The sequence below is a fragment of the Thamnophis elegans genome, chromosome 1, assembly GCF_009769535.1.
Source record: "Thamnophis elegans isolate rThaEle1 chromosome 1, rThaEle1.pri, whole genome shotgun sequence".
Classification (NCBI taxonomy): Eukaryota; Metazoa; Chordata; class Lepidosauria; order Squamata; family Colubridae; genus Thamnophis; species Thamnophis elegans.
In genome coordinates this window covers 56,221,955-56,249,388 of record NC_045541.1, presented here as the reverse complement: position 1 = coordinate 56,249,388, position 27,434 = coordinate 56,221,955, and the positions used below count along the sequence as shown (strand labels likewise).

Here is a 27,434-nt window from a genome sequence, read left to right as displayed (position 1 = left end):
TTATTTTGGTTCATAATGACACAATGAACTACACACTAACTGCATAACATGCTAGATTAAAATGTGGTTGGTTATTTTGTGTTTGGAATATCATCAAATGCTTCTATTTATACAGAAATCTGAAAGGTTTCAATGGAACTTTTAATCTGATTGGTTAATTACAGCATTGCATTCTAATAAACTATAGTTACTTTAACCATGTTTTGCTAAGTAAACACATACCTCACAAGGCACTGATTACAAGCCATAATGGCTGGCTTCACAGAGCATGCTATGCCAAACCTAGATAAACCACATCATTGTTTAATGCAATGTTTGAAAGCAGTCAGCAGCACAACAAAGTTGCATTTTCAGGTCCAGACAGAATAGCAATAGAACTTAGATTTATATATGCTTCACGGTCCTTTACAGCCCTAAATGGTTTTATGGAGTCAGCATATTGCCCCCAACAATCTGGGTCCTCATTTTACCAACCTCGGAAGGATGGAAGGCTGAGTCAACCTTGAGCCTGGAATCATACCTTCCAAGGCCTATTTTTATTAATTTCAAACCAAAATCCAGTAAATTCAGCAACATCATAGGTTTGAAACTGGCCCTATATAGTAGAAACATCCACAAGAGAAGCATTGTAGCCCTAGAGCCGGGATGGCGAACCTATGGCACGCGTGCTACAGGTGGCATGCAGAGCATTTCTCAGGGCATGCAAGGTGTTGCCCTGTCAGCTGGCTAGCGTGCATGTGCACGCTGGCCAGCCTTTTTTTGAGGCCATTTTTCACCTTCCCCAGGCTCCAGAGGCTTTATAGGAGCCTGGGGAGGGCGAAAACAGCCTCCCCCCTTGAAGGCTCCGGAGGGCCTCTGGGGGTGTGTGCTCCTATAAAGGCTCTGGAGCCTGGGGAGGGCGAAAAACACAAGCAAAAAAGGGGGGGCACTGGTCATGTGCACTGGGGGGGTCACACATTGCATTATGGGTGTGGCACACCTGCGCACAACCCCCCTGTGCTCTCCCCACTTTTGGCACGTGAGCCAAAAAAGGTTCGCCATCGCTGCCCTAGAGCCTCTAAAAAAAGCCCCATTAAGAAAGCCTGTTAATTGAAAGCCTGAATAAGACCATTACACACAGTATGTGCTATACAGTATGAGCTTTACTATTGACATAATTAGCTGCTTAGCACTTCAGCTTCTAATGAAATGATAATTTCAAAACCACTGACAAGTTTCTTCCAGCTATAATTAAGACAGAAGAGACGATGTGTTAATAGCTGTGAATATGAAACACCAACTCACTCCTCAATATTAAAGAACAGCCTGGCTAGGAAATTTTAATAAATTAGGAAAATTCGTGTAATGAAAGTTTCCTATCAGCTGCAGCAACGTTTCTCTTCGGCAGGCCAATCCAGTGGAAGAGAAATACATAAAACGAGATAAAAGCACAGCTGAAGCAGCAGAAAGGGAAAACGTGCACAACTGAAACACTAGCAAAAAAAAATTCATTTTAACATGACCCTAAACCCAATTCAAAAGGCCATGATACAAAAAGAGCATCTTGTCTCTTTGTCCAAATGTGAAGGGAGCACGAACAATGTCGTTAAGCGTGTCATTAAATTTAGCCACTAGCCAGACCTTCCCAGCACTGACTGTAGTGAATACACACTAGGCAACTCTTCCTTAGAAGACCATCCGTTCTATATAATCCATTCTCTAGTACCGGTAGTTCAACCAATCCTCTTTCTTCTACCTCCAATTGGACAAGAGACGGTCACGTGCTTGAGACGCACACTCTTCCCCCCCCCCTTCCCTCTTATCGTCGGACGCGGCTGGCTCCTGGAAGTGTAAAAAAAAAAGGGAAAAAAAGCGCTCGGGAGCACGGGCTGGAGTGGGCGTGAAGCCCAGAGGAAGGAGGGGCAGAGCGAATGCAAAACAAACAAAGACGCTGCGTTTTGCTTTGAGCCGCGACATCATTGAGCACGCCACGTCGGTATTTTTTTTTTTAAAGCAGCAGGAGTTGCGCGCGCAAGTCGAGAGCCTGAGGGAGTTGTATGCTAGCTCGCTCGCTCGAGCAGCGCGCGCGCGGACGGGCGGGCTTTCCTCCATCTGGGCGGTAACGAGCGCGTGCATGGGCGGGCGCGGGCGCGCGCGGCGGTGTGCTGCTGCTGCTACTACTAATATCCGCCTCCCTAAAAAGCGAGGGTAGCGACGCTAAGGGCGACCGGCCTCGGGCAGGAGAGAACCTCGGTACTTTTTTTTCTTTTTGCTCGGCAGCTTTTGAAGTCAACAACTACCTAGAGCCCCCCCACTCACCGCGCCCACGGCAACGGAAAGGTAAATGCCGTGCTTCTTTCTTTCTTTCTTACAGGGAGGGAGACGGGCAAGGAAGAAGAGCCTCCTAGTTTCAAACCTCTTTTTTTTAAAGGTGAGCGAGGCTGCAGCGGCCGCGGGAGCCAGCTTTGTTCGTGCCGCCGTGGAGAGGAAGGAAAGGGGAAGCGAGTGCTTCGGGGTTGGGCATTTGCTTTTCCATTTTGTGGCATTGCAGTTGGGAACGAACCCGGGACTGGCTGGCTGGCTGGGTGGGGGGGGGGTGAAAAAAATATTGCCCCCCCTCCCCTCCTTCGGTAGTGGACCTAATAGAGAACCCCCGCAGGCAACGAAAGTACTTTGTCGGTGTAACTAATCCCTTAAAGAAGGGGGTGGAAAGCGGGGGGTGTATCGCTTCCCTTTCACTCCCTCTTCATTCTTACCCGTAATGGCGGCGGAACTTTAGGTGGTTCGGGTGCCTTTTTTTTAAATGGATATTATAAACAGAGGGCTTTTGCGTTGGCTCCTTTTTGGGGGGAAGGAGAAGGTGTGTGTGTGGGAAGCCTTTTGTGGGAGGGGGTGGGGGTGTCTCATGGCAAGCCCGCTTGTTCAGGGTGGGGGGCTCCGAAGGTTCCCTTAGGGCTACACCACTGGCCATCCCTTTGCTCAATTAAAGGGATTTTTGTGTGTGTGTAAAGACTGCGAGACACGGGTGTTGTATTGATCCGAGGGTAAGTGGAAATGGAATAAAGTGTATTTACCCAAAATAAGAGTTTCAGTGCGAGGAGAAATGTCCCCCTTTAAATACCGTTTTTTTGGGAGGGGGACAAACGATCTGCCAAAAGCTTGATTATGGAGAACTAGTCCAGCGTAAAAGTGGGGATTGGATGTTTAGAAGACCTCCCACGTCAAATCTAGTTTCCACTTTTGTGTATTAGAACGTTGTAGCAGATCTGCCTCAGATTTCTTTCTTTTCTTTTAACTTCCTTAAGTATGGACAATAATATCATGTTACTTTTTGCTGCCATTAACACAGGGGAGATAATATGAACCTATGCAAGAACTTGAGGTGATGGGTAAATTCATTATGAAGTGTCAATATGTTATATATTTGTTGCTTACCCTACTCCTTTCTGGATTTCATTGAAAGATTTTCCACATTAAGCTGGCTTGATTTAAAGGCCCTGTTAGAATTAAAAAAAACATGGTTATTTATGCTGGAATTGTTCAAATTATTTTTTATTCATATGTCATAGCTGCCTAGCTTCAAACACCTCTAAACTGGTAGAAAATATTTCTGATTTGTTAATTTGGTAGTGTCTAATTCCTGGAGATCAGATTTGAATAAATACAGTGCTTGAATTGGAAATCCTTGGTTGTGTTACTCTTATTTAAACAAAAAGTAGATCTCTATCAATCTCAATACAGATTCCTAGGGAACTCCGCCGTTTGTATTCTTTCCTTTTTTGTTGTCTAATAAATAACTAGAACGCCATCTCTTATTTTATGACTACTAAAGTATACACTAAAGAATGTTGTCAAGGGATGCTGGATTTTTTTTTGGAAGTCAAATACAACATTGTATCAGATTATACCTATACATTTCAAGCATGGATATCTGCCATTTATCCTTGGCAGTGAAGACAAATTATTCCTGCATTTTCTCTGCAGTCTCCTTATTCTTCTTTAGCAGTATTTGGTTTTCCAGAGGTTCAACTGTCTTTCTGGCCAGTTTCCTAATTCTGACATGTTTATTAAATAATTTGCTTTTGCTGGTTTTAGGGCTATTAATTAATATTTTTAGCTTTTACTTTTTCCCCTGAAACTCTTTTGTGCCATTTTATTTTGTCTAACTTCTGGTTGAGTCCTCCTCCTCATTATAGACACTGCAAAATACAGACTTTATCATTACTGCTTGTCTTTTGTATGTGCTGAGGCATGTTACTAATGTTACACAGATGCTTAATGCTTCAGTAAGTTGAGAACACAAACTGCTAGACAAACGAAAGACTAGGGACTCCACTATTCAGAAAGAAAGAAGGGATCTACTAGATGAGGTTCTAATGTTTCATTGAAGAAAAATATAGAAATAGCCAGGAACTCTGAGGTTTTGTATATTGAGTTCAATTTTGTTTTGTCAAATTTTGTTTGTTTGGGAAAACCAGGGTATAACAGACTTGATTGAGCATATAGGATACTAATTAATATCTTGGTATATATACATAAGGTAAAGGTTCCCCTCACACATATGTGCTAGTGGGGCGGTGCTCATCTCCTTTTCAAAGTGAAAGATCCAGTGCTGTCCAAAGACAACTCTGGCCATGCGGCTGGCATGACTAAACGCTGAAGGCCCACGGAGCACTGTTACCTCCCCACCAAAGGTGGTTCCTATTTTTCTACTTGCATTTTTACATGCTTTCGAACTGCTAGATTGGCAGAAGGTGGGACAAATAACAGGAGTTCACGCCATTGCGCGGTGCTAGGGATTCGAACCACTGAACTGCTGACTTTTCTGACCAAGAGCTCAGGTCTTAGCCATTGAGCCACCACGTCCCTTATATATACATATAGGAGACTAATTAATATCTTGGTATATATACATTTTTGCAATTATATATAACCATAGAATATATAATTGATTTTTTCTTCAGAAATTACTGTTTGGAACTTCCAGAGAATGATAGAATTTATAAATATACTTTTCATGTAATAGAGATTTATAGTTGAGTGATTGTTGTTTAGCTCAGCCAGATAATGATGGACATTGCAACTATAATAAGAGTCAGTTGCCAAATATCCAGATTTTGATCATGTGGCCATGGGGATGATGCTGCAACAGTCACAAGTGTGAAAAACAGTCATGTCACCTTTTTTCCAGTACCATTGTAAACTTTGAAAACTGGTCACTAAATGATCTGCCATAAATTGAAGACTAGCTGTCTGGAGGTAACATTTTCTTTCATTTATTTTGAAAGAAAATACCACCCGTATTACCATTATCTTATTCTAGTTGATCATTTCAAGTGGGTTTATAAACCAATTAAAATTGATCTGGTTCAGTGATAATGCTAAATCAAAATATGGGTGGTTGTTGAATGGGATAATACATAAATACATCTGTAGAAAGAAACTATTTTTCAGATCACTGAGAATGGGTTTGTACAGCATGCACAAACACAAATCACAGGAACATGGTAATTTCCTAAAGAATCCTGCATATTATTGGAAAATTTTATCATTATAAAATTGGCTTGTTATAAAATTGTCCATATATAGCCAACATTTTAAATTAGAACTTTTAGTTGCAGTTATTTAGTTGCAATTATTGAAAATGATCCTCTTAGAAACAAGAAATAGACAGTTATCATATTCTCCTGCTCTTAACTCCCCCAGCTGGGATATATTTCAGGCTTTTCTTGAGGCTCCCCTCAAGTGTTTTGAGGTTTTTGTTTTGCTTAAAGTCATGAAAGTCAGTCAGAATGAGCACTTTAGGTTCATTATGTGCAAAGTGACAAGGTAACCTCCCAACATGGTAACTTTCAGATGTTTTGGGACTATGATTCAATTCAGTTTGGGAATTTGGGGAGTTATTTTCCCAATGCATCTTGAGAAATCCCAGTTGAGGTAGGTAGACCTTTCCTTTCAAGGGACATCTTAAAGAAGTTAAGTTGCTGTACCTTATCTTACAGCGTTTATTGTTGGTTGGTGCCCTGTTTTATTTTACTTGAATTAGCAATCCTTTTATATGATGCACACTTCACTGTTAACATGTAGAAATAGGCAAAATGCTTCAAGGTGAAAATATCTTGACATTCCCCCCCCCCCCCCCCCCAAATCCCAATGCAAATTTCTAAGATGAAACTACTTTCATTGTGATTGGACCAAGTGCTTCCAACTTTAGGACATTTCCAATGAAGACAAAATAGGACTTCTGGAATTTAGTACAAAGCTTCCTTAATCTTCCAAAGTTTTTCTTTATAAATTAAAAAAAGTCTTACTGTATAGAAGTTCATTTTTATGGTAGGACTAAAGTGACTTATGGCATCTTCCTGTTTCTTCCCCATGTTTAAAACTAGTAGACTCCAGAGGAAATTTATTTTCTGTTATTTTTGGTAGAGATAATGTTTGCCACCTCAGCATTCTTGTACAAGTTTATATTATAGTCTGGTGTTGGGGGGAAAGTGCTGAAATTGTATAGGATTAGAATGAGAGTTTAGTAATTTTAAATGTTATGTAGGGGTGGAAAGACAAGAGCATTTCGTTATCCAAGATTGCCAATCGCTAACAACCTATGATCTAAAATTCTGAAGAAGTCTCTAGATTTGTATTATGCCATTTCTAGATTGTTTGTATCCCAATCAGGAAGATGTCAAGACTGAGTAATTGCTGGATGGAAACCTGAAAAAAGAATAGAAATAGAAATAGGATTCTTTATTGACCAATTGTGGTTGAACACACAAAAATTATCTCCAATGCATAAGCTCATAGTGTACCTATAAAAAACTAGTGAATAGGTCATAATCATAGTTACAATCATTAATCAACATTAATCCAAACAACAACTGATAAATCATAAGAAACAAATAGGAGACAATAGTGGGAAAGATGGGAAATGAGACTGCTGTGGGAATTAAGTGTTCAGCAGTGATGGCATGGGCAAAAAACCCTACCTTTATATGTCTAGTTATTTTGACATGCAATGCACTGTAGCGGTGTCCTGAGGGGAGAAGTTGAAACAGTTTATGTCCAGGATGTGAGGGATCTGTAGATACTTTCTCAGACCTCATTCTGGTTCGTGCAGTATACAGATCCTCAATGGAAGGCTAGTTGCAATTGAGGTGGTTGTTTTGGGGGTTGTTGTTTTTTTGCAGTCCTACCTATCCTTTGAAATCTGTACCTGTCCTATTTGGTTGCTATGACACACCATATTGAGGTAGAAATAACAGATTCAATAATTACTCTGTAGAACTGTATCCGCAGATCCTTGGACAATCTGAGCTTTCTGAGTTGATACAGAAAGAAGATTCTTTGTGGTGCCTTTTTAATGATGATTCTAATGTTAGGTGTCCATTTCAAGTCCTTGGAGTTTAAAGAACCTAGAAACCTGAAGGTTACATTAACTCAAAATGTTGCATGACTATTTCAGCCTTGTTTTGTGGATGTCGTTTTTTTAAGCTCTTGTAATTTAGATGGTGCTTAACATATAAGCTTGTTTTTCCTCTTCAGTGTGCCAATTCTGATTACATCATTAATGAGTTGTGAGTATGTATCTTGTTAAACTTTTAGGTTTGGACATGGAACAGACTTGGCTGTTCATCCCATACACAAAAAGGCAGTATGTGCCTTCAGGTTTGCTGAATAGCATTATGGTTGTAAACACAGAGCAAAATGTAGCCATGGCAACATTTGTGTGGGGGTTTTTAAATGTGGAAGAATGCAGGTATCTCTTAGTTATTGCTCATCATTTTTATCTCTCAACAAAGAAATTTGCATTTAAAGCAACATAAACTTTTGAGCAAGAATGAAATATGCTCTTTCCTGTTTAAAAGTCAGGCAGAATTAGGATTTGGATTGTATAAAAAAGGATTTCTTTATATTGAACAAAGTATTAAAATAAGATATTTCTATAGCATGAGATACAAGAATAGAGTTCCCTTGATGTGTTTAATTTATTTCATGAATGCATTTCTGTACATAAAATATTACTGTTATGTTGTTAATGTTCTGAGCTATTCAAGGTTAAGTGATACAGGAGAGAAGCAAAAATAGCTCTCCATATCTTATTTAGATATATTGAAGAGCACAAAATAAAAATTAAAAAATTGAAGTACCTCTTCCACAAAATTAAGTAACTAATCATTATATAAATAGCAATCACATGATTTAAATTGAATGGTTTGGGACCAGCAGCATGACCTAAATTTTATACTCTTCTTCAAATGGATGACTTTAATAAATGCATTTATATATATTTTTGACTGTGAACTCTTGCTAATGCAAATTGTATTGCTTTGGAGATAATGGTCACAATAAACTATTAGCTGCATACATAAATTAATACGTATTCTCTAATTAAGTAAGAATTAGTGTGTTGTGACCTCAGGTAGGAAAATTGTTAATTCATGCTTATGCAGGTAATCCTCGCTTATCAACCACTTAATTCAATGACCATTCAAAGTTACAGTGGTGTTAAAAAAGGAGACTTATGGGCGGCCCTCAAAGTTGCAGCTGTGGTAGCTTCCCCACAATCATGTAATTGCAATTTGAGCACTTGGAAACTGACACACATTTACAACAATTATAATGTCCCACAGTTGCATTATCACCATTTGCAACCTTGGCAATCTGCTTCCAAAAAACAAAATCAATGCAAGCTAGCATCAAGCCACAAGTTGCAGTCACTTGATGTGACACTTAACCTGGGATGATTCGCTTAACAATCACAGCCAGAACTGATGTAAGTTGTGTACAGTCACATAACTTTTCACTCTACATTTGCTTCATTTAGCAATGGAGTTTCCTGTCCCAACTGTGCTAAGTAAATGGGCAGTACCTGTAATGCTTGGTCACTGGTAAAACTAGAGCAATGGTAAGCTAAGTAGTTAGCAAAATCTCAAGATTAAACTGCTTGTACTGGTCACTGGATACCTTCTTTGGATTGATTAGTCAGCTGTTTTTGCTCATTTGCTGATTCTTATACCTCCTCAGAACTCCTGGTAGCCTGTTGTTCATATTTCCTCTTTGTTTTCAAGTAATCTGCATAAACCAGAGAGTGCAAAATTTGGCTTGAAAAACTTCTTTAAAAAAACAAAAATCTAAGATCATGGCATCCGGTCACTTCCTGGCAAATAAAAGGGAAAGAAATGGAAGCAGTAACAGATTTAATTTTCTTGGGCTCCAAGATCACTGTAGACGGTGACTGCAGCCATGAAATTACAGGTAGTCCTTAACTTACAACAGCTCAGTTAGTGACCATTCGAAGTTACAGTGGCACTGGAAAAAAGTCTTATGACTGTTTTTCACACTTATGGCTCTTGCAACATCCCCATTGCTTACATGATCAAAATTCAGATGCTTGGCAACCGACTAATATTTATGACATTTGCAGTATCCTGTGGTCATGACTTTTGTGGCCTTCTGACAAGCGAAGTCAATGGAAAAGCCAGATTCACTTAACAACCAAGCTACTGTAGTGATTCACTTAACAATTGTGGCAAGAAAAGTCACAAAATGGGGCAACATTCCCTTAACAACTCTCTTGCTTAGCAACAAATGTTGGGCTTGATTGTGTTAGTTGAGCACTACGCAATGAACATGAAATTGGGCCAACTCCAGGAGACAGTGGAGGAGACTGGTGTGCTATGTAGTTCATGGGTCATGAAGAGTTGGACATGACGTAGGGACTGAACAACGTTGAATATGAACTGAAACATCCCTGCTCTTTTCTGACTGCAGTGAAAATTGAGAAGGAAGGAGCAAGGAGAGATTTATTCTTCTGCTAATAGGAAAGGTTTTGATTTCCATGTCTTAAAATTTAATGTCTCAGCAGAATTGCTGAATATAAGATAAACTCTGAATCATTATGGTGCATATAATTGAGCCATCTAAAATATTATAATCCATTTGGCTTTCATCCTTTTATCAGATATATAGTGTGAGAAAATAGAATTCACATGTTTAGTTTTGCAGTTTCTGATTTCATGTTAGCAGTTGAATCCGTCTTAGAAATGGAGTACTAGAAGAAGGCTTTTACAAAAACGTTCTGTCTCTGTATAGATCAGTGGATCAGACTCCGTTCTTAAAGAATGACCGCTTTCAATTGCAGTCTAGCTGGGTAAATTGTGGATTGCCAGCTGCATGGCAAGTAAAAGAAGAAAGATTGTATCTGCTTGCTTGATTAGAGTCAGTGATAAAGTAGAATTTTAGGAAAGGTCTGAGCAAATCTGCGGAGGGAATCAAATTTCAAAGCCATTAAATATTTTATATCCATACATACATCTTGTATGATATGGATTGAAAACGATATCGTGGTTATTTCATTATTTAATTAAACATAGAAGCCATGCTATTCCAGATAAGCGCATTCAATTTATACTTTAAAAAATAAAGAAAGGGATTTTAAAAGGGAAGGATTATTTTTTGGTAAAAACCATCCACAACGCAATACAACGTATTACAGGTGGTTCATAGGGCGGGGGAAACACCCCACCAGGCTTAGTCTGGCCATGTGCCATCAGTATGTTACCCTCCCTAGGGATGTGTTAGCTTTGGTACATCCCATCCTGGATATTCCTCCCCTCACTATGGAGAAAGGGTGTTGGTACTTACCTGATACGCCTCTTCTCATAGTGGGGGAGGAGTATCCAGACCCTCCCTGTCATGATAATGTAACATGTGTTATGATGGATGTTGCGCTAATATGTTCAAGTTATAATTCAATAAAAAGTTTGAAACCATAACAAAGGTCTGGAGTGGATGGCACAACGGATTGGATAGAGTTCTTCGCCGATAACTGGGCGGTGCCTAGTGGACCAGGGGTGTATACCAAGAGCTTATCTGACTCAGTCCAATCAACGAGAGGATAAGGTCAACCCATCCTGGATACTCCTCCCCCACTATGAGAAGAGGCGTATCAGATAAAGTACCAACGCCTTTTTCTGTTCTATTTCATCATATTTGTTTCTAATGTCAACTAAATTACAAATTCGACATTTTAACAGAAATCAAAATTGCATGTATCTTAATATTGACTTGTTTGCACACTATAGTTAAAGCCAAACTCAATGTCTTTTGAAGTGAAATTATACGTTTGCTATTTGAAAAGGGAAACAGGATTTTGCAAATACTTAACAATATAATACAATATAATACAATAGCAGAGTTGGAAAGGACCTTGGAGCTCTTCTAATCCAACCCCCTGCCTAGGCAGGAAACCTTATACCGTTTCAGACAAATGGCTATCCAACATCATCTTAAAAACTTCCACTTATTCAAAAATCATACTAGAATTATAGGAAAGCCTAATAATTATTCATCATATTGTATTCTAAATTGATCAGTAATTTGTCCAGATGAAATTGCAATTAAAGCATTAATGTTTATTTAGTCCTTCTCAACGGTTTGATATATTTGAAATATTGTCTGATTGCATCAGAGAATTCTTTCATTCTGGTGATTAAATACTTAATCTGAATAACAAAACATCTGTTTTTTTGGCTTCTAGCTCATCAGTCTACTCAGCTCATACCTGAAAACCATATTAAAAATGGCTGCTAATAAAGCAAAAAGTCAAAGCTCTCTTGCCCTTCACAAAGTAATCATGGTGGGTAGTGGAGGCGTGGGCAAATCAGCACTTACACTTCAGTTTATGTATGATGAGGTAAGATATTTGTTGCTTTTCTACTTATAGGTATTAAAATGGTGTACAATAGGGTCTGCACTAAACTGCTTTTACTGTGCATTGTAGGACATCAATACAAGACCATAAATTTGTAAAACATTTTTCAGAAAGAGAAATAATTTTACTCTGTTTTTTCCTGCTGGTAGTTTAGATTAGATCTCATAGTTTTAAATATAAAAAGCAGTCTAGACTAGTCAGCAAAATAACATCTCTTTATAACTTTTTATCCTTGAAACTATTTTTCTTTTCAAAACCAATATACCACTTCATACATTTATATTTTTCTTCAAATTTCTCAGTTCTGTTAAGAATGTAATCATATATAAGAAAGTGGCAGAAATTCTTAAAGGAGTCATATTGCTACATTTTCCCATGTACAACAGTTATTCCTGCAGCATTATTATTTTCATCATTTTAACGGGCTGTTTTCACCAACATATACAGCATTTCAATTCTAGCCTGTAATTATTTATATAAAAAATTGTTCTGCATGGCCTTTGTCATTTTTTTCTTAAGCAATCCTTGCTCTCTTCTATTACCATATTTTGCAGAGTATAAGACACTCTGGAGTATAAGACACACCTTCATGTTTGGGGAGGAAAATAAGAAAAAAAATCTGCCTCTGCCTACCAGCATCCATCAGTATTCACCTAGCTAGCGACCTTAGCAAACAGCCTGTTCAACTTCAGCACATTAGTTTGTTGGTTGTGAGCACGGGCGCACGATCACAGCTTCAGCTGATCATTGCAGGGAGCTCCAGTGAGTAAAGCAGTCAAAGCATGGAAGCGGTCAGACAAGGCAGCAGCTGTTCTGGATTGCCATTTTGGCTTCCGTGCCTTGTGTTTTAAGCCTTTAAATGCTCCATTTGAGACATGTTCAAGGCTGCGGGGATCGCCAAAGCACATTAATGCCGATTGTCGGCCAAAAATGTGATGTGCAGAGGCCAAATCTGGGGCATGCGGAGGACTGAAACACAATGTGCAAAGGCTGAAAATGTGATGTGAGGAGGCAGCGATCGGCAGTGGTGTGCTCTGGTGATCCCAGCAGCCTTGAACAGGTCTCAAATGGAGCATTCAGAGGCTGAAAATGCAAGTCATGGAGGCCAAAAATACAAACCACGGAGGGACTCTATGACAATCCCTGCAGCCTGGAACAGGTCTAAAACGTGACATGTGGAGGCTGAAGGGTGGGCGGGGCTACATTCAGTGTATAAGATGCACTCAAATTTTCAACCTCTTTGGGGGGGGAGAAGTGCGTCTTATACTCCGAAAAATACAGTACATCCTTTCAAACTTTTGTTCTTTTGTTTTTTTTTCTTTTACAGCAGTCATTCTTTGCTGTGCATGTTTCTCATCCATGGCTTCTTTCATTTAATGATTTTGCTGCAAATTGTATTTCATAGTTCACGTTTTCATTACTATTTCATAACTGTGTACACCTAGAGTAATTCTGTATATTCTCTCCAAGGAGTTTTTTCATTCTCTTTCCTTTCATTCATTGTATTAGGAAATTAATTTATCTTCTATATTTTTTCTACACAAAGCTCTTATTTCTCCCCTTCTACTTTCTCTCTAATTATTTTTATTTTTCTGGGGTTTTTTATGTCGATTTTCTGAAGATCTTTGTTGACAGTACCAGAAACAATGACCTGTCTTAAACTAAGAACTTCTCATCCCCTTTATACCCTTTAATCTACTATCAAACTATCAAAGTAGTCATACTTAATTATTCATTGTTTTTTTATGTATACGTATGAATTGACTTAAACTATATGCAGGTAATCGTCCGGTTACCAGAGTTCCTTTAGCAAACATTCAAAGTTATGCAATCAGACCTCCCTAGTGTTTACGAACAAGTCCCAAAACTACGAATCTTGTAGCCCCACGGCAGTTGTTCACCCTTATGAACAATCGTGGAGAGACTGCAACATTCCTCCTGCACTTTGCTGGCCAAAATGGAGGTTTGGAGGGGCATTCTTGCGCCAATGCTCAGTTTAGGCCTGGGCAGGCCTCGCCTGGCACATTGCTGGCCAAAATGGAGGTTCAGAAGGGTAGGCCTGCCCCTCCTAATCTCCGTTTAGGCCTGCTCACTCCCACAAATCCTCAGGTTACAAATGTAATGGGCAGCCCTCATTACATTTGTAACTAGAGGACTACCTGTATTTGAAACGTGCCTTTTTCTAAGCATATATTTACCTAATGATCACCTTTGTAATTGATCATGAGTTTTAGAAAATTCATTTAAAATATTGTATAATTTTTGCTACATTTTTTCCTTACTGTTTTGTTATCAACATTCACTGGAGTGATCATTATTCACCAGACTGTAATACACAGTTATCACCAGTCTACAATTATATTCATCCACAACAATCTAGATGTCATCCATTTATGTGTTTGATATGAATATCAAAATCATACATTTCAGATATTTCATAATTACATCTATCCTTTGATTTATATGTTTTCATCATCTCCATTAGTTCAACTATGCTTTCATTCAAATTTATTACTCCTTTTATCCTAGTTTCACAGCATAGAATGTAATTGTTTTTCTTTAATTTATTTCCTTAATTCATCCCCTTAAATATCATTTACTCCTCTTACACTCAGGTTGTAACCTTCTACATGCCATGGTTATCAGTAGATAGGCACATAAATCTGCTATCCAATGTGGCTTTTGATAACTTAAGATTTTCACATAAGATGTTTTTCAATAACACAGGAAAGAAGTAGATTAGGTTACTAGTTGTCCATGCCACATGAAGCATTTCCTGCTAATAGTAAAGACACCTGGGTCAGTTTTGGCATATTTTGACTAGTATGCCCTGAGCACAATCAAACCCAGTTTTTTCCAAACATTTTCACTCTGTGTAAGGTAGGATTTCCAATATAAAGACTACTTTGCAAGTCAGCATATTATTTCCAGTATCCCACCATGAGTGGAGTATACAAAGTACAAATGCTTATTAATACCAATTTTTACCCCATTTTATGGATCATGCTAATGTGGGAGAAGCATAATATATGACTGGGTTGCAATCTCAAGATGAATAATACTTAGGACTTCAGAGGTAGACTTAGAATTGCTTGAACAAATTCTAATGGCAATAGATTTATCATGAAAGGCTTTCATGAATTTTCCTTCCAGAATAAATATTTTCCTTTACTCATGATAAACCAAAGCAGAATTTATACTTATAAAATCTACAAGGTTTTTTTTTTTTTAAAAAAAGAGTACATTGTTTTGATCCCACATTATTAATTGAAGCAGATCTTTAACACATAAATGAAGGAAACATTTTTATCTCAGCGCTATATGCACTGGAGCCGCAAATAGGCATTCTTGTTAATTGCATATAAAGGCATTATCTATAACTTAATTTGCTGTTCAAAGGAGTGCTAGAAACTTATTTCTAAGTGTTGTTTTATGCTTTCTAGTTTGTTGAAGACTATGAACCAACCAAGGCTGATAGTTACAGAAAAAAAGTTGTTCTAGATGGTGAAGAAGTCCAAATAGATATTCTGGATACAGCTGGGCAAGAAGATTATGCAGCTATTCGAGACAACTATTTCCGGAGTGGAGAAGGTTTTCTCTTAGTTTTCTCCATTACTGAGCATGAATCATTTACAGCCACAGCAGAATTTAGGTAAATATGTTCTCTAGATGTTTTCATTGGAGTTTGATTTTTGATTGAATCTACAATGTGTCCAAAAGAAAGATGCTATCTTTCCTTTTATTTCCAGAACACATTAAGCTTTGAGCATCTGCTAAACTGAACAGGAAAATACTTTTCCTTTGAAGACGCAAAGGGTACTGATTAAATGTGGCTGTGGGGACTGCATTTTTCTAGAGCAGATACCGTATTAGGCACCTCTTCCCCCGCCTAAAAGAGGGTGAAAACTTGGGTGTGTCTTATACACTGAATGTAGCCCCACCCACCCACCGGCCCCAACCCTTTGGCCTCTGCCTCCCAGCAATTTACCTCCTTGCAGCAAATGGGGCTTGTGGAGGCTGCAATAGGTTATAGCAATCCCTGCAGCCTGAAACAGCTGATGATCGGGAGGCAAATTGCTGGGAGGCAGAGGTAGATTTTTTTTCTCCTTGCGCTAATCAGACTGTTTGCTGCAAGGAGGTAAATCAGTAACTATAAATGCCTATAGAATGTTCAAATTATTAGACTTATTTTTTAAAGACTGCTTTATTATTGTTCTAGACAACTTAACAAAATGAAGAAGCTTTTTAAAATAAATGCTGATCTGAAGAGGCCCAGAGCTATTGTATCTTCTTTTAAATAGCAGAGAATAACTATACTTCCAGAAAGCACATCAATTTTAATAGCATCTGTACAAGTATAGTCTGAAATGTAACACTACATACCACACTTTTTGCTTCTAACATGTATGCATTTTACACCCTAGTAGGAAATAATGATTAAGGCCATATCTACTGTTTTGCTTTTAATATGCTATACTAGAGAACAGATTCTCCGTGTAAAAGCTGAAGAGGATAAAATACCATTACTAGTAGTGGGAAATAAATCAGACTTGGAGGACCGTCGACAAGTGCCTGTAGAAGCTGCTCGAAGTAAAGCAGAAGAGTGGGGGGTGCAGTATGTAGAGACATCAGCAAAAACAAGAGCAAATGTAGATAAGGTAAAGTAAGTTTGTTTTCAGCAGTGTTTCATAAATGAGACTGTCAGATCACAGTTGACAATTTTAAAAAAATGTACTTGTATATAAACGTAAGACAAAAGAATTTGGCACTTTGTGAGATCTCCACATCTGATGGAAGATCTGAGAGTAATCACTATAAGGGTTATCAACCACTTTGATTTAATGAAAGAACTTGAGGAAATAGTGACATAATGAACTGTAGCTACTTTTTGTAAATAGAAGGATATCTTTGGTAATTATACATATTAGCACAACTCTTGACTTATGACAGTAATTGAGCTCAGAATTATGGTAATAAATCATTGCAGTATTTAAATCAAGACATCATGTGACCAGATTCAAAGTTACGACTACTTTATGACAATTGTTAAGCAAACATAGTCATTAAGCAGCTCCATTTTTCCCCAGTGGTCCCTTTTGTTGCTGGAAAGTGGAAATAAATGCTAGGAAAAAAGGTTACAAAAAATGTAACAAATCACGGTGACCTGACTGTGGGTTGCTGCAAGTGGTCGTAAAGGAGAATTGGTTGCCAAACTCCAAATAATAGAATATGCAAATTCAACTTGTTTTTTCAGGGTTTTTTTTCCTCGCTATAGCTAGACGTAGCTCTATCCCAGAGAGTTCCCGTGCTTTCTGCACCAAACTCCAAATAGTTGGTAGGTAGTCCTCGACTTATAATCATTTGTTTTCTAATAGTTTGAAGTTACAGTGTACTGAAAGAAGTGACTTATGACCATTTTTCAACCTTGCGACTGTTACAGCATCCCCACTTGGCAACTGACTCATATTTACGATGGGTACTGTGTTGGAGGTCATGTGATCACCTTTTGCGACTTTCTGACAAAGGTCTGACAACAGTCAATGGGGAAGCTGGATTCATTTAACAACTGTAACTTCAGTAATTCACTTAACAACTATAGTAGCAAAAGATGGTAAAATGGAGCAAAACTCACCTAAAAACTGTCTTGATTAGCAACATACGTTTTGTGATCAATTGTGGATATAAGTTGAGGACTACCTGTATAAGAAATTTTTCATGGTTAAAATTAGCCATTTAAAATCACTATTGTGAATTAAACAATATGTTTAAGGATTTGTTACCTTTTTTCTTAGTATGTTGCATTCATTTAAAACATGCGCTACTTCTTTATACAAGCCAGTTTTAAATGCTGATAATACAGTCTAGTTTTTTCTCTTTTTAGGTATTTTTTGATTTGATGCGAGAAATTAGATCCAAGAAAATGTCAGACAATAAAGACAAGAATGGCAAAAAAAGCAGCAAGAATAAGAAGAGTTTTAAAGAACGATGTTGCTTATTGTGACCTTTAAGAGCTACACTAATAGGTGACAGTACTAACAAGACATTTTACTACTAACAATAGAGGACTGAATTAATAGGAAGAAACCTGAATTCAATACATTTTTCAACTCACATTGATATAAGAATAGAAGTTCAACAGATCCATGTATACCAAGAAGGATGATTCTTGACAGCAGCTGTCACTGGTAAACAGTAATGCAAGCATTTTTTTCCTTTTATCATAAGCAATTTACCTGTTAGTCATATGGTGCACTCTGAATTTACCTCTGGATGCTGTTTCAAGGGCACTCCTCAGCAATTCTTCACCATCCTTTTTTGTTTAAATTGCAAGTTTTCACTGATGTTCCACCAAAGTTACCTGTCTTTTCTTTGTGACTTCATTTTGTGTGTTCTTAAAGGCTTAAATGCCTTTGGTATTTTTTTTTCTTTTCTTAAACCACAAGTTGACAAAATTGTATAGTGCTGCTTAAAATAAGTTATGGTGGTGTCAGTTTTGCTGTTTTGCCAACATATTAGATGGACAGTGTAAGGCTTTATCTTTAAAAAAACCTTGAGCAGTGAGTTAGCATTTCCATAATGACTATAGTAAATTTCAGAACATTACTAATTATATTCTGGCAAATTATATCATCTTAAATTGGGAGCAAATTAACTAGGAATCTTGAGGCAGAGGAGTTTCTAAGCTTAACCCAATTTTTCAGTACATTTGTTCAGGATTGTGGCCAAGGTGGCGCAGTGGTTAAATGCAGCACTGCAGGCTACTGCTAGATCAGCAGGTCAGCGGTTCAAATCTCACCGGCTCAGGGTTGACTCAGCCTTCCATCCTTCCGAGGTGGGTAAAATGAGGACCCAGATTGTTGGGGGCAATATGCTGACTCTCTGTAAACCGCTTAGAGAGGCCTGAAAGGCCTATGAAGCGGTATATAAGTCTACTGCTATTGCTATTGCTATTTGAAGTCCAAAACCTATGAATGACATCAAGCTAGAAATTTTTGGTTTATTCCATTGAGTAATTCTATCTTTCCTCCCAAAGGGTTAGTTTCCTCCCAGAATGTGGACATTTTTACTCATGGTGTTGTGATGGTTTGTGGTTGTGTATTGAAGCCATAGTGCTTGTTACATTTGCTCTCAATGTTTAACGGAAGAAAGGGTTTTTTTTTAATGTGAAATTTCACATTCTGTAGTTTCATTAATTGGATACAGTCCTTGTTTTAAAAGTGAGTGGTTAAAAAAAGTCCCCCAGTTCTGATCCTGCACTTACTCTATTTGAACTATAATTTTTTTTTTAAAGAAACTTGTACAGAAAATGTTTCTAGCAGTTTGTTTGAAACATGATGCATTATAGTTGGCTTTACTTTCTTTCTCCCATGAGAGTTGTTGGTATCTGCCTAGGTGATACCAAGATACGGAATTCTACTCCTGAGTGAGCACTCCCTCCCTACTGGTTTCCATTTTATGGAGCAGTGGTGGCTAAATTAAAAAGACGGAGATGGACAATCTTTTCATATATCTATATCCAAGGTAATAATGAGTTGCCAAAAAGTCTGACCCTTGCTTTCCTTGTACGAGAACTTTTTATATTATTCACTGGATAATGGGATAAAGTTTGTAAAGACAGCTAAATTTATTCAGTTAACATTTTTTTTCTTCTTTTGTCACTATTTGATCATTAATGGGGTAAATAAAAATGTCATGTAGAAGTATATCATTACACTTTTAAAAATAGCTATGGCCAGTTCATTAAACAATTCTTTCTGAATTTGGGGCTCTTTTAAACTGTAATTTTCTTCATTTCCAAACAGGATGTGAGAGGAACCCTCAAAAAGCACCAACCTGGAGAAAATTCTGTTGAACAGATATACTTTATATAAATGCTCTTATGTGGTCAGTCATAAAAATACGTTTTCAGATTACAGCGTTTTTTCAAAATTCCAAGAATCCGCATGTATCAGGATGCTTTGGAAGATTTAAAATATCCAGCTTAGATCTGGGCATGCTTTAAGAGAGAGGGGGTTTTAAGAATTGGGATTATGATACCACATAAAACTAAGTCACATAAATCAATGAGCCAGCATTCTGTCCCTTCACCTCAGTATTTTTTTTAAAAAAAACTTTTTTGAATTGTTATGTTTATGTTGGAGTATATACACTGTTTTCATTTAGTATGTGTAGTATGTCATTTTTAGCAAAGGTTATAGAAGGCTGCAAAAATGAGGCCTGTACCTCATTTCATATGGTCCTATATCCATGACTTGAAAAAGTGATAAAACAGCTGTTTCAGAGATAAGCAACGTTGGAAAATAGGGAAATAAACAGGTAGCAGTATGAAGAAGAAGAAAAATACAACCATGTCTGGATATTTAAAAAGTTAAAGGCTATTGTCTGAGTATAAAGATTAGGATTTATCAATTAAGATTATTTGAAAAAACAACTGATAACGCTAAAATAGGAAACCTATAAAGAAGTTTTATTTACTTTATATTGGCATAATAAAACAGTGCTAAATGATGAATGAATGTATAAGATGAAGCAGATATTGAGTTCGCATATTACTATGGGTTAGAGAAGGCAGGGTGTGACTAAATATGTTTATGGGAACTGGCGAGACTAATAAAATACCACAGATTGCTCTTCTAACAATCGAAGTATGGACGTGGTTCAGTGTCATCTATCCTGAACGCAGATGTAGATGTCATAATTTTCAGATATATAGAGCTTTGAGTAACAAAGCATTCTTTGGAGATATAGTTTTGACAGTTACAACAATCTGAAACCTGTGGATTTCATCTTGAACAGGGATGGGCAGTATGTAACTTTCCAGATGTTGTTGAAGGTCAGCCCCAGTAATCATAGCATATGCTAGCTAATAGGAAGGGACACAGGTGTTGAAGAACCCTCTTTGGAGGACCAAAATTTGCTCAACTCCAAGGTAGATGTTTTATGTTGTTGATACATAGAAGCTTTCAGAAATCATGAAGGAAGATAGAGCTTCACAGCAATCTCTGAAATAAGTTAACATGAGAAACTTGAGCAATGAGAAACTTGAACAAAAAGAACCTTGGTAATTAAAAAAAGAAGCTATGGGATTTATGCAATAAGAAAGCAAGCAAAAAAGATATTCATGTCTCCTGTTTTTATATGTAGAACATAAATATTGTAATTAAATTACTGTAGAAAGAGCTATAGAAATTTACTAGAGAAAATAACTTGCATAGTTTAGAGATTACTTTAGCATTTTGTTTTAATCTTTGCAAGTGGCTCAGAATCACTTGTGTGAGATGCATGGCCATATAAATTTAGGCATACACAGAGATTCAGGGTTTAGGATGGAATTTGAGAAAGGCTTTAGTTTTTGAAACATCCATATAAGCCTTGCGGTTACAGAACTGTTGTAACTCTTTGAGAGAGATACTTCTTAATATACCTTGCAAACCACTTCTTTTTCATGCTTTGTACAGCCGTAATACTCTGATCCATAGGTGTCAAACTTGCCGCGTCACATCATCGTCATATGACATTTCACAATATTTTTTCCCCTTTGTGGAGCTGAGGTGGGCATGGCCTGCATGTGACACACTTGGCCCACGGGCCACCAGTTGACACCCCTGCTCTAATCCTTTATTCAGTGGAAATTTATTCCAATGTCAGAACTGCTTGCTGCCTAAATTCATTAAATTAAACGTATTCCCTATAATGCCGTAAAAATGAAGCAATTTATTTAGAAGTTGTTTACTTTAAAAGATGTGAAATCAGTATTTAACATTGTTTAAAAATTAAACCATGAGTTTGCTTGGTTCTTCAGTTGTTGAATTATAATTCCTAGCATCCCTCATCCTTGCTTATGCTGCTTTGGTTTGTTGCAAATTCAAATTCTGCATTTCCTGGCATAATTGCTTGGCTGCTTATACTGAAGTATTTAAATGATCTAATAGCAAATGGTACACATTCTTCAGAGGATTTGAAATGTGATAGCATCAGTGACTGCGTATTCACAACAATTGGGGACAGTAAACATAGGAAGATGTCTCACAGTGACTCACGTCATTGGATCTAACTCAGTATTAGTCCTACTCTGATCAGTTGCAGTCCAAAATTCTTAATTTTGACATTTTTCAATCTTGCTTGAAATAAGTTATGAAATTTGGTATATGTAATTTGGTTTTTATTAAGTAAATGAATGCATTTTTCTCCTGCTTCTGAATGCATTTTTCTCCTGCCTATAAACCCGCTGCTGGGAATCTGGATCTTAAGGATCTTGAGAAGCATAGGACCTACTTCTAAACTTTATCCATTCTAGGAATTATAGGAGATGAAGTCTATTCATACTTGGAAAATCACAGTCATACATGTTTGAGCTGTACTTGTAAAAGCATCTGTACAAATTGGATTCTATATACGTGACAATTAATAAACCATATATGGTCCCACACACTCATTTTTGCACTTAAATGCTATGTAGTTTGAGTTGGATTTCTCTGCTTATTTTATGAATATCTTATGGACCAACACCAGTCAAGCAAAATAACAAAAAAAGTTTGTGAGCATGATACTCATTCCATAAAGTAGTTGATCAAAACAATTGGAATATTAAAATTTACTTATAATTAGGAAATAATTTTTAAAGACCCCAAATTATTTGTTCAGAATTTTTGTAGGAGAGAGAACTCAAAAGTATATTTTCTTGTAATAAAACAAACCCTGAGCCATATTAGAGGGAGAAAAACTAATGGATATCTTACAAACTCATATTAAATACAGTAATTTTTAGTGAACTCTCTGCTTCATTTTAGATCCATAAAATAGTTTTGGAGATTATATTTATCTATAGCTGGTTGTGCAAAATGGGAAATGAACAGAAAAGAAATTTGAAGAAAATAATATTTTTTTAATCTTTAGATGTAAAATATTAAACCAAATGTTTTGAAATGTAATCCTCTGTAGTTTATATCTTTTCAAAAATCTAAATTACAACTCTGTTTTCATTCTCATGCTGATTCCTTTCATTAAAAAGGAAAACAGCTATTGTGAACAAAATGTAATTTCTATCAAAGCTCACAGAAATAATATAAAAACATTCTATTAGAATATTGGAACATTCAGTCTCTTAATTTCTATATATACTTAATACTGACGCTTATTAACCCAACCAAATAGAATATAAGCTGCTTTTATTACAATCTTGCTCTTCCAAAATACTTTCAAGTCTCTCCCTGCAACTCTTCTGGTTCATAGATTCTATTCTTTTCCATGTTATGTGTTGTAGCGCCACCAATGATGGTTACATTGTGTATAAATGAAGTTACTCTGGTTTGTCTGCAAATGATGGTAAAGAAACCCTATTGATATGAAGGTTACTTTAGTATTATTTATGAAATATGTTTTAATTGTTTGAATTATCTTTTTTCAACTTTTAAATCAAACAGCATTTAAAAAATAAATCCCTGATGCTCAGTTGGAAAATATACATGTATGATTCCGTATGAGAATGGAATTGAAATGAAAAGTGACATAACAGCATAATAAAATTCTAATTTCTCCTCTGAGAAGGCTTTATGAGATATCAAAGAGAGGATGGTTTCTTGAAAGGCCCAATTACCATAATCTCATAATATACAGAAATCAACCTATTTGTTACTCCAGGTTCTATTCTAATAAAATGGGGTAGTCATTCGACCTCGCAGCAAAGGCTTTTCAATAACTTGCTAGTGACTGCACCATTGGTATATCAGGCAATTGGTGGTGGGGTATTGGAGGTCATGAGTAAACATGGAGAATTGTGCTGGGCTTCAGATTCAAAGGCAGAAAGATGCAGAAGTGTGCATGTGGCTCCTGTCCGCAGTTCTTTAAATTCAATACATTTGTTTTAGAAAAGTGATGCAGCTTTGGAGGACAACTGCACAATCTTAGGAAAACTGGAAAAACCACATTAAGCGGTTGGATTCAGGTACTATGATGTGCCCCCAAACACCTTTTGGTCCTTGCAGTCAAAATGCAGCTGAGTCTTAGTCTTGAGAGTTTGTCCACCTTTTTAAGGCATCTGTTAATGGCAACTGGGACCTGGATTGCTGTCAGTAAGCAACTAGATCATAAATTGTATCACATGACTGTGTTACTTAGTGATGGAAATTCAGGCATTTCAGGTTGCCTTCAAGCAAATCACTGCAGGTTGTGAGGATGTCACAAGCCCACCATTTGGGATCTCTGCTAGCTTCCCTACTGACTTTTCAGAAGCTGGCAAATGGTCACCTTGTGATTGTGGGATGCTGTGGTGGCCAGAACTCAGGACCAATTGTAAGTACCACTCATTCATGCCATTTGAATGGTAGCTGAATGAATGGTTGTTAAAGTAAGAACCAACTGTACCGAGGCAATCAAAAACATATGAAACATATTAAAAGTAATCTCACATGAATAATAGACACTAATGGTAGAAGACTGATTTACTAAATAGCCTATATAATGCATTATTCATTCCTATCCTGAATTTTACTGTGCCAATTTTAGGGAAAGAATCGTGAATAAAAGCTTGCCTTTGTTGTGATCTATGAATCTGCTGTATACCATTATGTACCTCTGAAAAACAAATAACATTGTAACTAAAATTTAATATATGTAGTTCTCTTGCCAAGAGTACAAAAGTGGCTTGCCACTGCCTTATTTCAATTTCCTTATAGCCCTGGGATTCCTGGAAGATCTAAGTGTTAATGAGGACACTTCCTGCTTATTTTCAAACCTCTGCCAAGATAGCCAGGTGCTGCCACCTGCTGAAATATGCCAGCTTGTCTACTAAGGAGGCAATAGAACTTGATAAATTCAGATAGTCATAAGAGAGTTTCACTTAAGTCTTAACTGCTTGGAGTGTCCTTAAAATCTTTCATCCGGGGCTAGGATTTAATAGCCAGCAATTGTTGTAGTGTTTTCCAACAATTTCAAGTGATAATGTTCTTGGAACACAGGAAATGAATGTCATCAGGACATGTACAGTTACTTCAAGATTGAATTTATAGTTAAAGGTTCTATATATCACCAGAAGCAATCACTGAAAAGAGAATAGAAGCGCTGTAATATAACTGAGGATCTGAGCACAGTGTTTGATATTGTAAATTGCTGATACAGTTACATGTGTATGGAAGAACCTTTAGAGATATGCAATTAACTTATAAAATTGAACTGCAGCAGAGGAAAGGGCAGGGACTGGCTTGCTCAAGTCAAAGGCTACAGTATTCTTCAAAATCTTGGATATGCAGCCATGTTTTACCACAACTTGATGAATTATATAATCGGTAAATGCTAAAAACGTATAGTGGACCATTGATGTTTGAACATATCAGTTCTCAGGTAGTCAAATCCATCTCTTTGTCCCCATCAATTTAATCAAGCGGAGCACTGTTTTTATCAGGGCTAAAGTCAAGTGGTTATCCCTTATTTGCATTATAATTTAGTTGGGTGTCCAGAGATTTCTGTATGGTTTTGAATTCTCATCTTACCCATAGAATTTGTCCTATTTCAAAATACTTTTCTGAGCCCAATTTTACTGGCCGCTCTTCATGTTAACAGTGAATTAATTGACAGTTGACACTGAATTAATATAACAAAACATCGAACACATTTTATGTCTTATTAAATATAAGGAATTTGTTTTATTTTTTCAAGGCATCTCATATTGCCTCATATTGCCTATATTGCTTTCAGTTAGGTACAAGTGAATAGCTTGGTCCAAAGAAAAGCTTTGACAAAAGGATTTTGACAATGGCTTATCAACCCATAACCATATTTCTATTACAAAATCAAGCATATTTCTATTACAAAATCAAGCATAAAAACATACCATTATAGTATACAGTAAAAAAAAAAACTACATTGGTAACTTTTAATTTCAGAAGTGGAGGGGGGGAGAGATGTAGGAACAAGACTACTCTTAAGTGCAGGACAAGTTTTCCACTTCTCTGGTCTGTCATAAATACTAGTCTCAACTGTTAACTTCTGAGGCAGGTCACTTAGCTAAGTACTGCCACCTGCTGAATCACAGACAAACAGGCTCACAAACACTGCTCTTCATATTTCCAAAAATTGCTACATGAAGTAGAACTTTAAATATGTATGAAATCGAATCAGTTTTAGTTTTTGTTAGGGACCACTATGCTTACAGTTGAAGAAGAAATTGACCCTCAAGTATGGCTTTTATCTGAAAAAAAAATCATCTTGTGCTGCTTCAAAAGAAAGATGGCAGAGGGTCAGAATCACACCGCCTGCCCTCCCTAAAATTACAGGATGTGACACCTGCTATTCATATGCAGTGTGGTGTGTAAATTATGTAAATCTCAGAAGGACAAACAAAAGGTTCTCCACTTGTGGGAAAGTGCCACAGGATCCAGGTTCTCCAAATCGTATGCACACATAAAATTGGGACACACGCTTTGCTTTTAAATTTAGATGCATTGAGAGAGAGTAAAGGAAGGTAAGCAACAATAAAGAGACATCTGCTGTGGGCAATCTGGCTTTCTTGATTTGGAGATTTCTTTAAAAAAAACTTGGGGGCTGAAATCAAATTACGATATAAATTCATCAAAAATGATTATGTCCCCAAACCAAACACTGATCACATATGTTCATATGCAATTCCAAGCTAAGATGAAATTTATTATTATTATTATTATACAATTGTATCACAGTGGCCAGTTGTTTCGCCGGATTTGGCATTGGTTACTAGTCGGGCCCCACCCAGGGGGTGGTTATTATTATTATTATTATTATTATTATTATTATTATTATTTAATAGATTTATAGGCCGCCCAATCCCGGTGGACTCCGGGTGGCTTACAAAACAAGAAGAATGATTAATAAAAATAAAAGAACAAATTAAAAAAACATCACACATGCAACCAATCTGATTGGGGCTGGACCTCAGAAATGAGGTCAATAGCCCCAGGCCTGCCGGAATAGCCAGGTTTTAACAGCTTTTCGGAAGGCCATGAGAGTGGGCAAGGTCTGGATCTCTGGGGGTAGTTCATTCCAGAGGGTCGGAGCAGCCACAGAGAAGGCCCTCCTCCGGGGAGCCGCCAGCCGACACTGTCTGGCTGACGGCATCTGAAGGAGGCCCACCCTGTGGGATCTCACCGGCCATTGGGAGGTATGTGGCAGTAGGCGGGCTCGCAGGTATCCTGATCCTGAGCCATGTAGGGCTTTAAAGGTAATAACCAGCACCTTGAATTGCGTCCGGAGACCAATAGGAAGCCAGTGCAGCTCGCGGAGGATAGGTGTAACGTCGGTGTATCTTGGTACACCCAATATCACTCGCGCAGCTGCGTTCTGGACTAGTTGCAGTCTCCGAACGCTTTTCAGGGGCAGCCCCATGTAGAGCGCATTACAGTAGTCCAGTCTGGACAAGGGCGTGAGTGACCGTTTGAAGTGCCTCCCGATCCAAATAGGGCCGCAACTGATGCACCAGGTGAACCTGGGCAAAGGCCCCCCTGGTCACAGCCGACAAATGGTGTTCCAATGTCAGCTGCGGATCCAGGAGGACTCCTAAGTTGCGGACCCTCTCTGAGGGGTGTAATTCTCACCCCCCAGGATTAAGGATGGACTATCTGGACTGTCCTTTGGGGGCAGCATCCACAGCCACTCGATCTTGTCAGGATTGAGTGCAAGTTTGTTCACTCCCATCCAGATCCTGACAGCTTCCAGGCATCGGCATATCACGTCTGCCGCTACACTGAGCTGGCACGGGGCGGAGAGATACAATTGT

At 37.7% G+C, this 27,434-nt stretch overlaps 1 protein-coding gene across 4 annotated transcripts; it reads left to right on the top strand.

The window, feature by feature from the left end:
- The first annotated feature begins 1,857 nt into the window (after positions 1–1,857).
- Positions 1,858–22,713, top strand: RALB (RAS like proto-oncogene B). Of its 4 annotated transcripts, none has more exons than XM_032216281.1 (6): positions 1,858–2,319; positions 11,516–11,671; positions 15,133–15,341; positions 16,170–16,347; positions 17,571–17,712; positions 19,492–22,713. In XM_032216281.1, the coding sequence occupies exons 2-5, from the start codon at positions 11,558–11,560 to the stop codon at positions 17,688–17,690; spliced, it is 621 nt and encodes a 206-aa protein (XP_032072172.1). In that variant the 5' UTR covers positions 1,858–2,319; positions 11,516–11,557; the 3' UTR covers positions 17,691–17,712; positions 19,492–22,713. The 4 variants fall into 4 exon arrangements, 3 of the variants coding, with proteins under 3 accessions (XP_032072172.1, XP_032072161.1, XP_032072181.1); XR_004255246.1 differs by having other exon boundaries at positions 1,860–2,319; positions 17,571–17,874; XM_032216270.1 differs by lacking the exon at positions 19,492–22,713 and having other exon boundaries at positions 1,860–2,319; positions 17,571–17,938.
- Positions 22,714–27,434: the final 4,721 nt, after the last annotated feature.

Coding starts and splice junctions, on each gene's coding strand:
- RALB (XM_032216281.1), top strand. CDS start 11,558: ATGGCTGCTAATAAAGCAAAAAGTCAAAGCTCTCTTGCCCTTCACAAA. Junction 15,342..16,169: donor ACAGCCACAGCAGAATTTAG/GTAAATATGTTC, acceptor ATGCTATACTAG/AGAACAGATTCTCCGTGTAA. Junction 16,348..17,570: donor CAAGAGCAAATGTAGATAAG/GTAAAGTAAGTT, acceptor TTCTCTTTTTAG/GTATTTTTTGATTTGATGCG.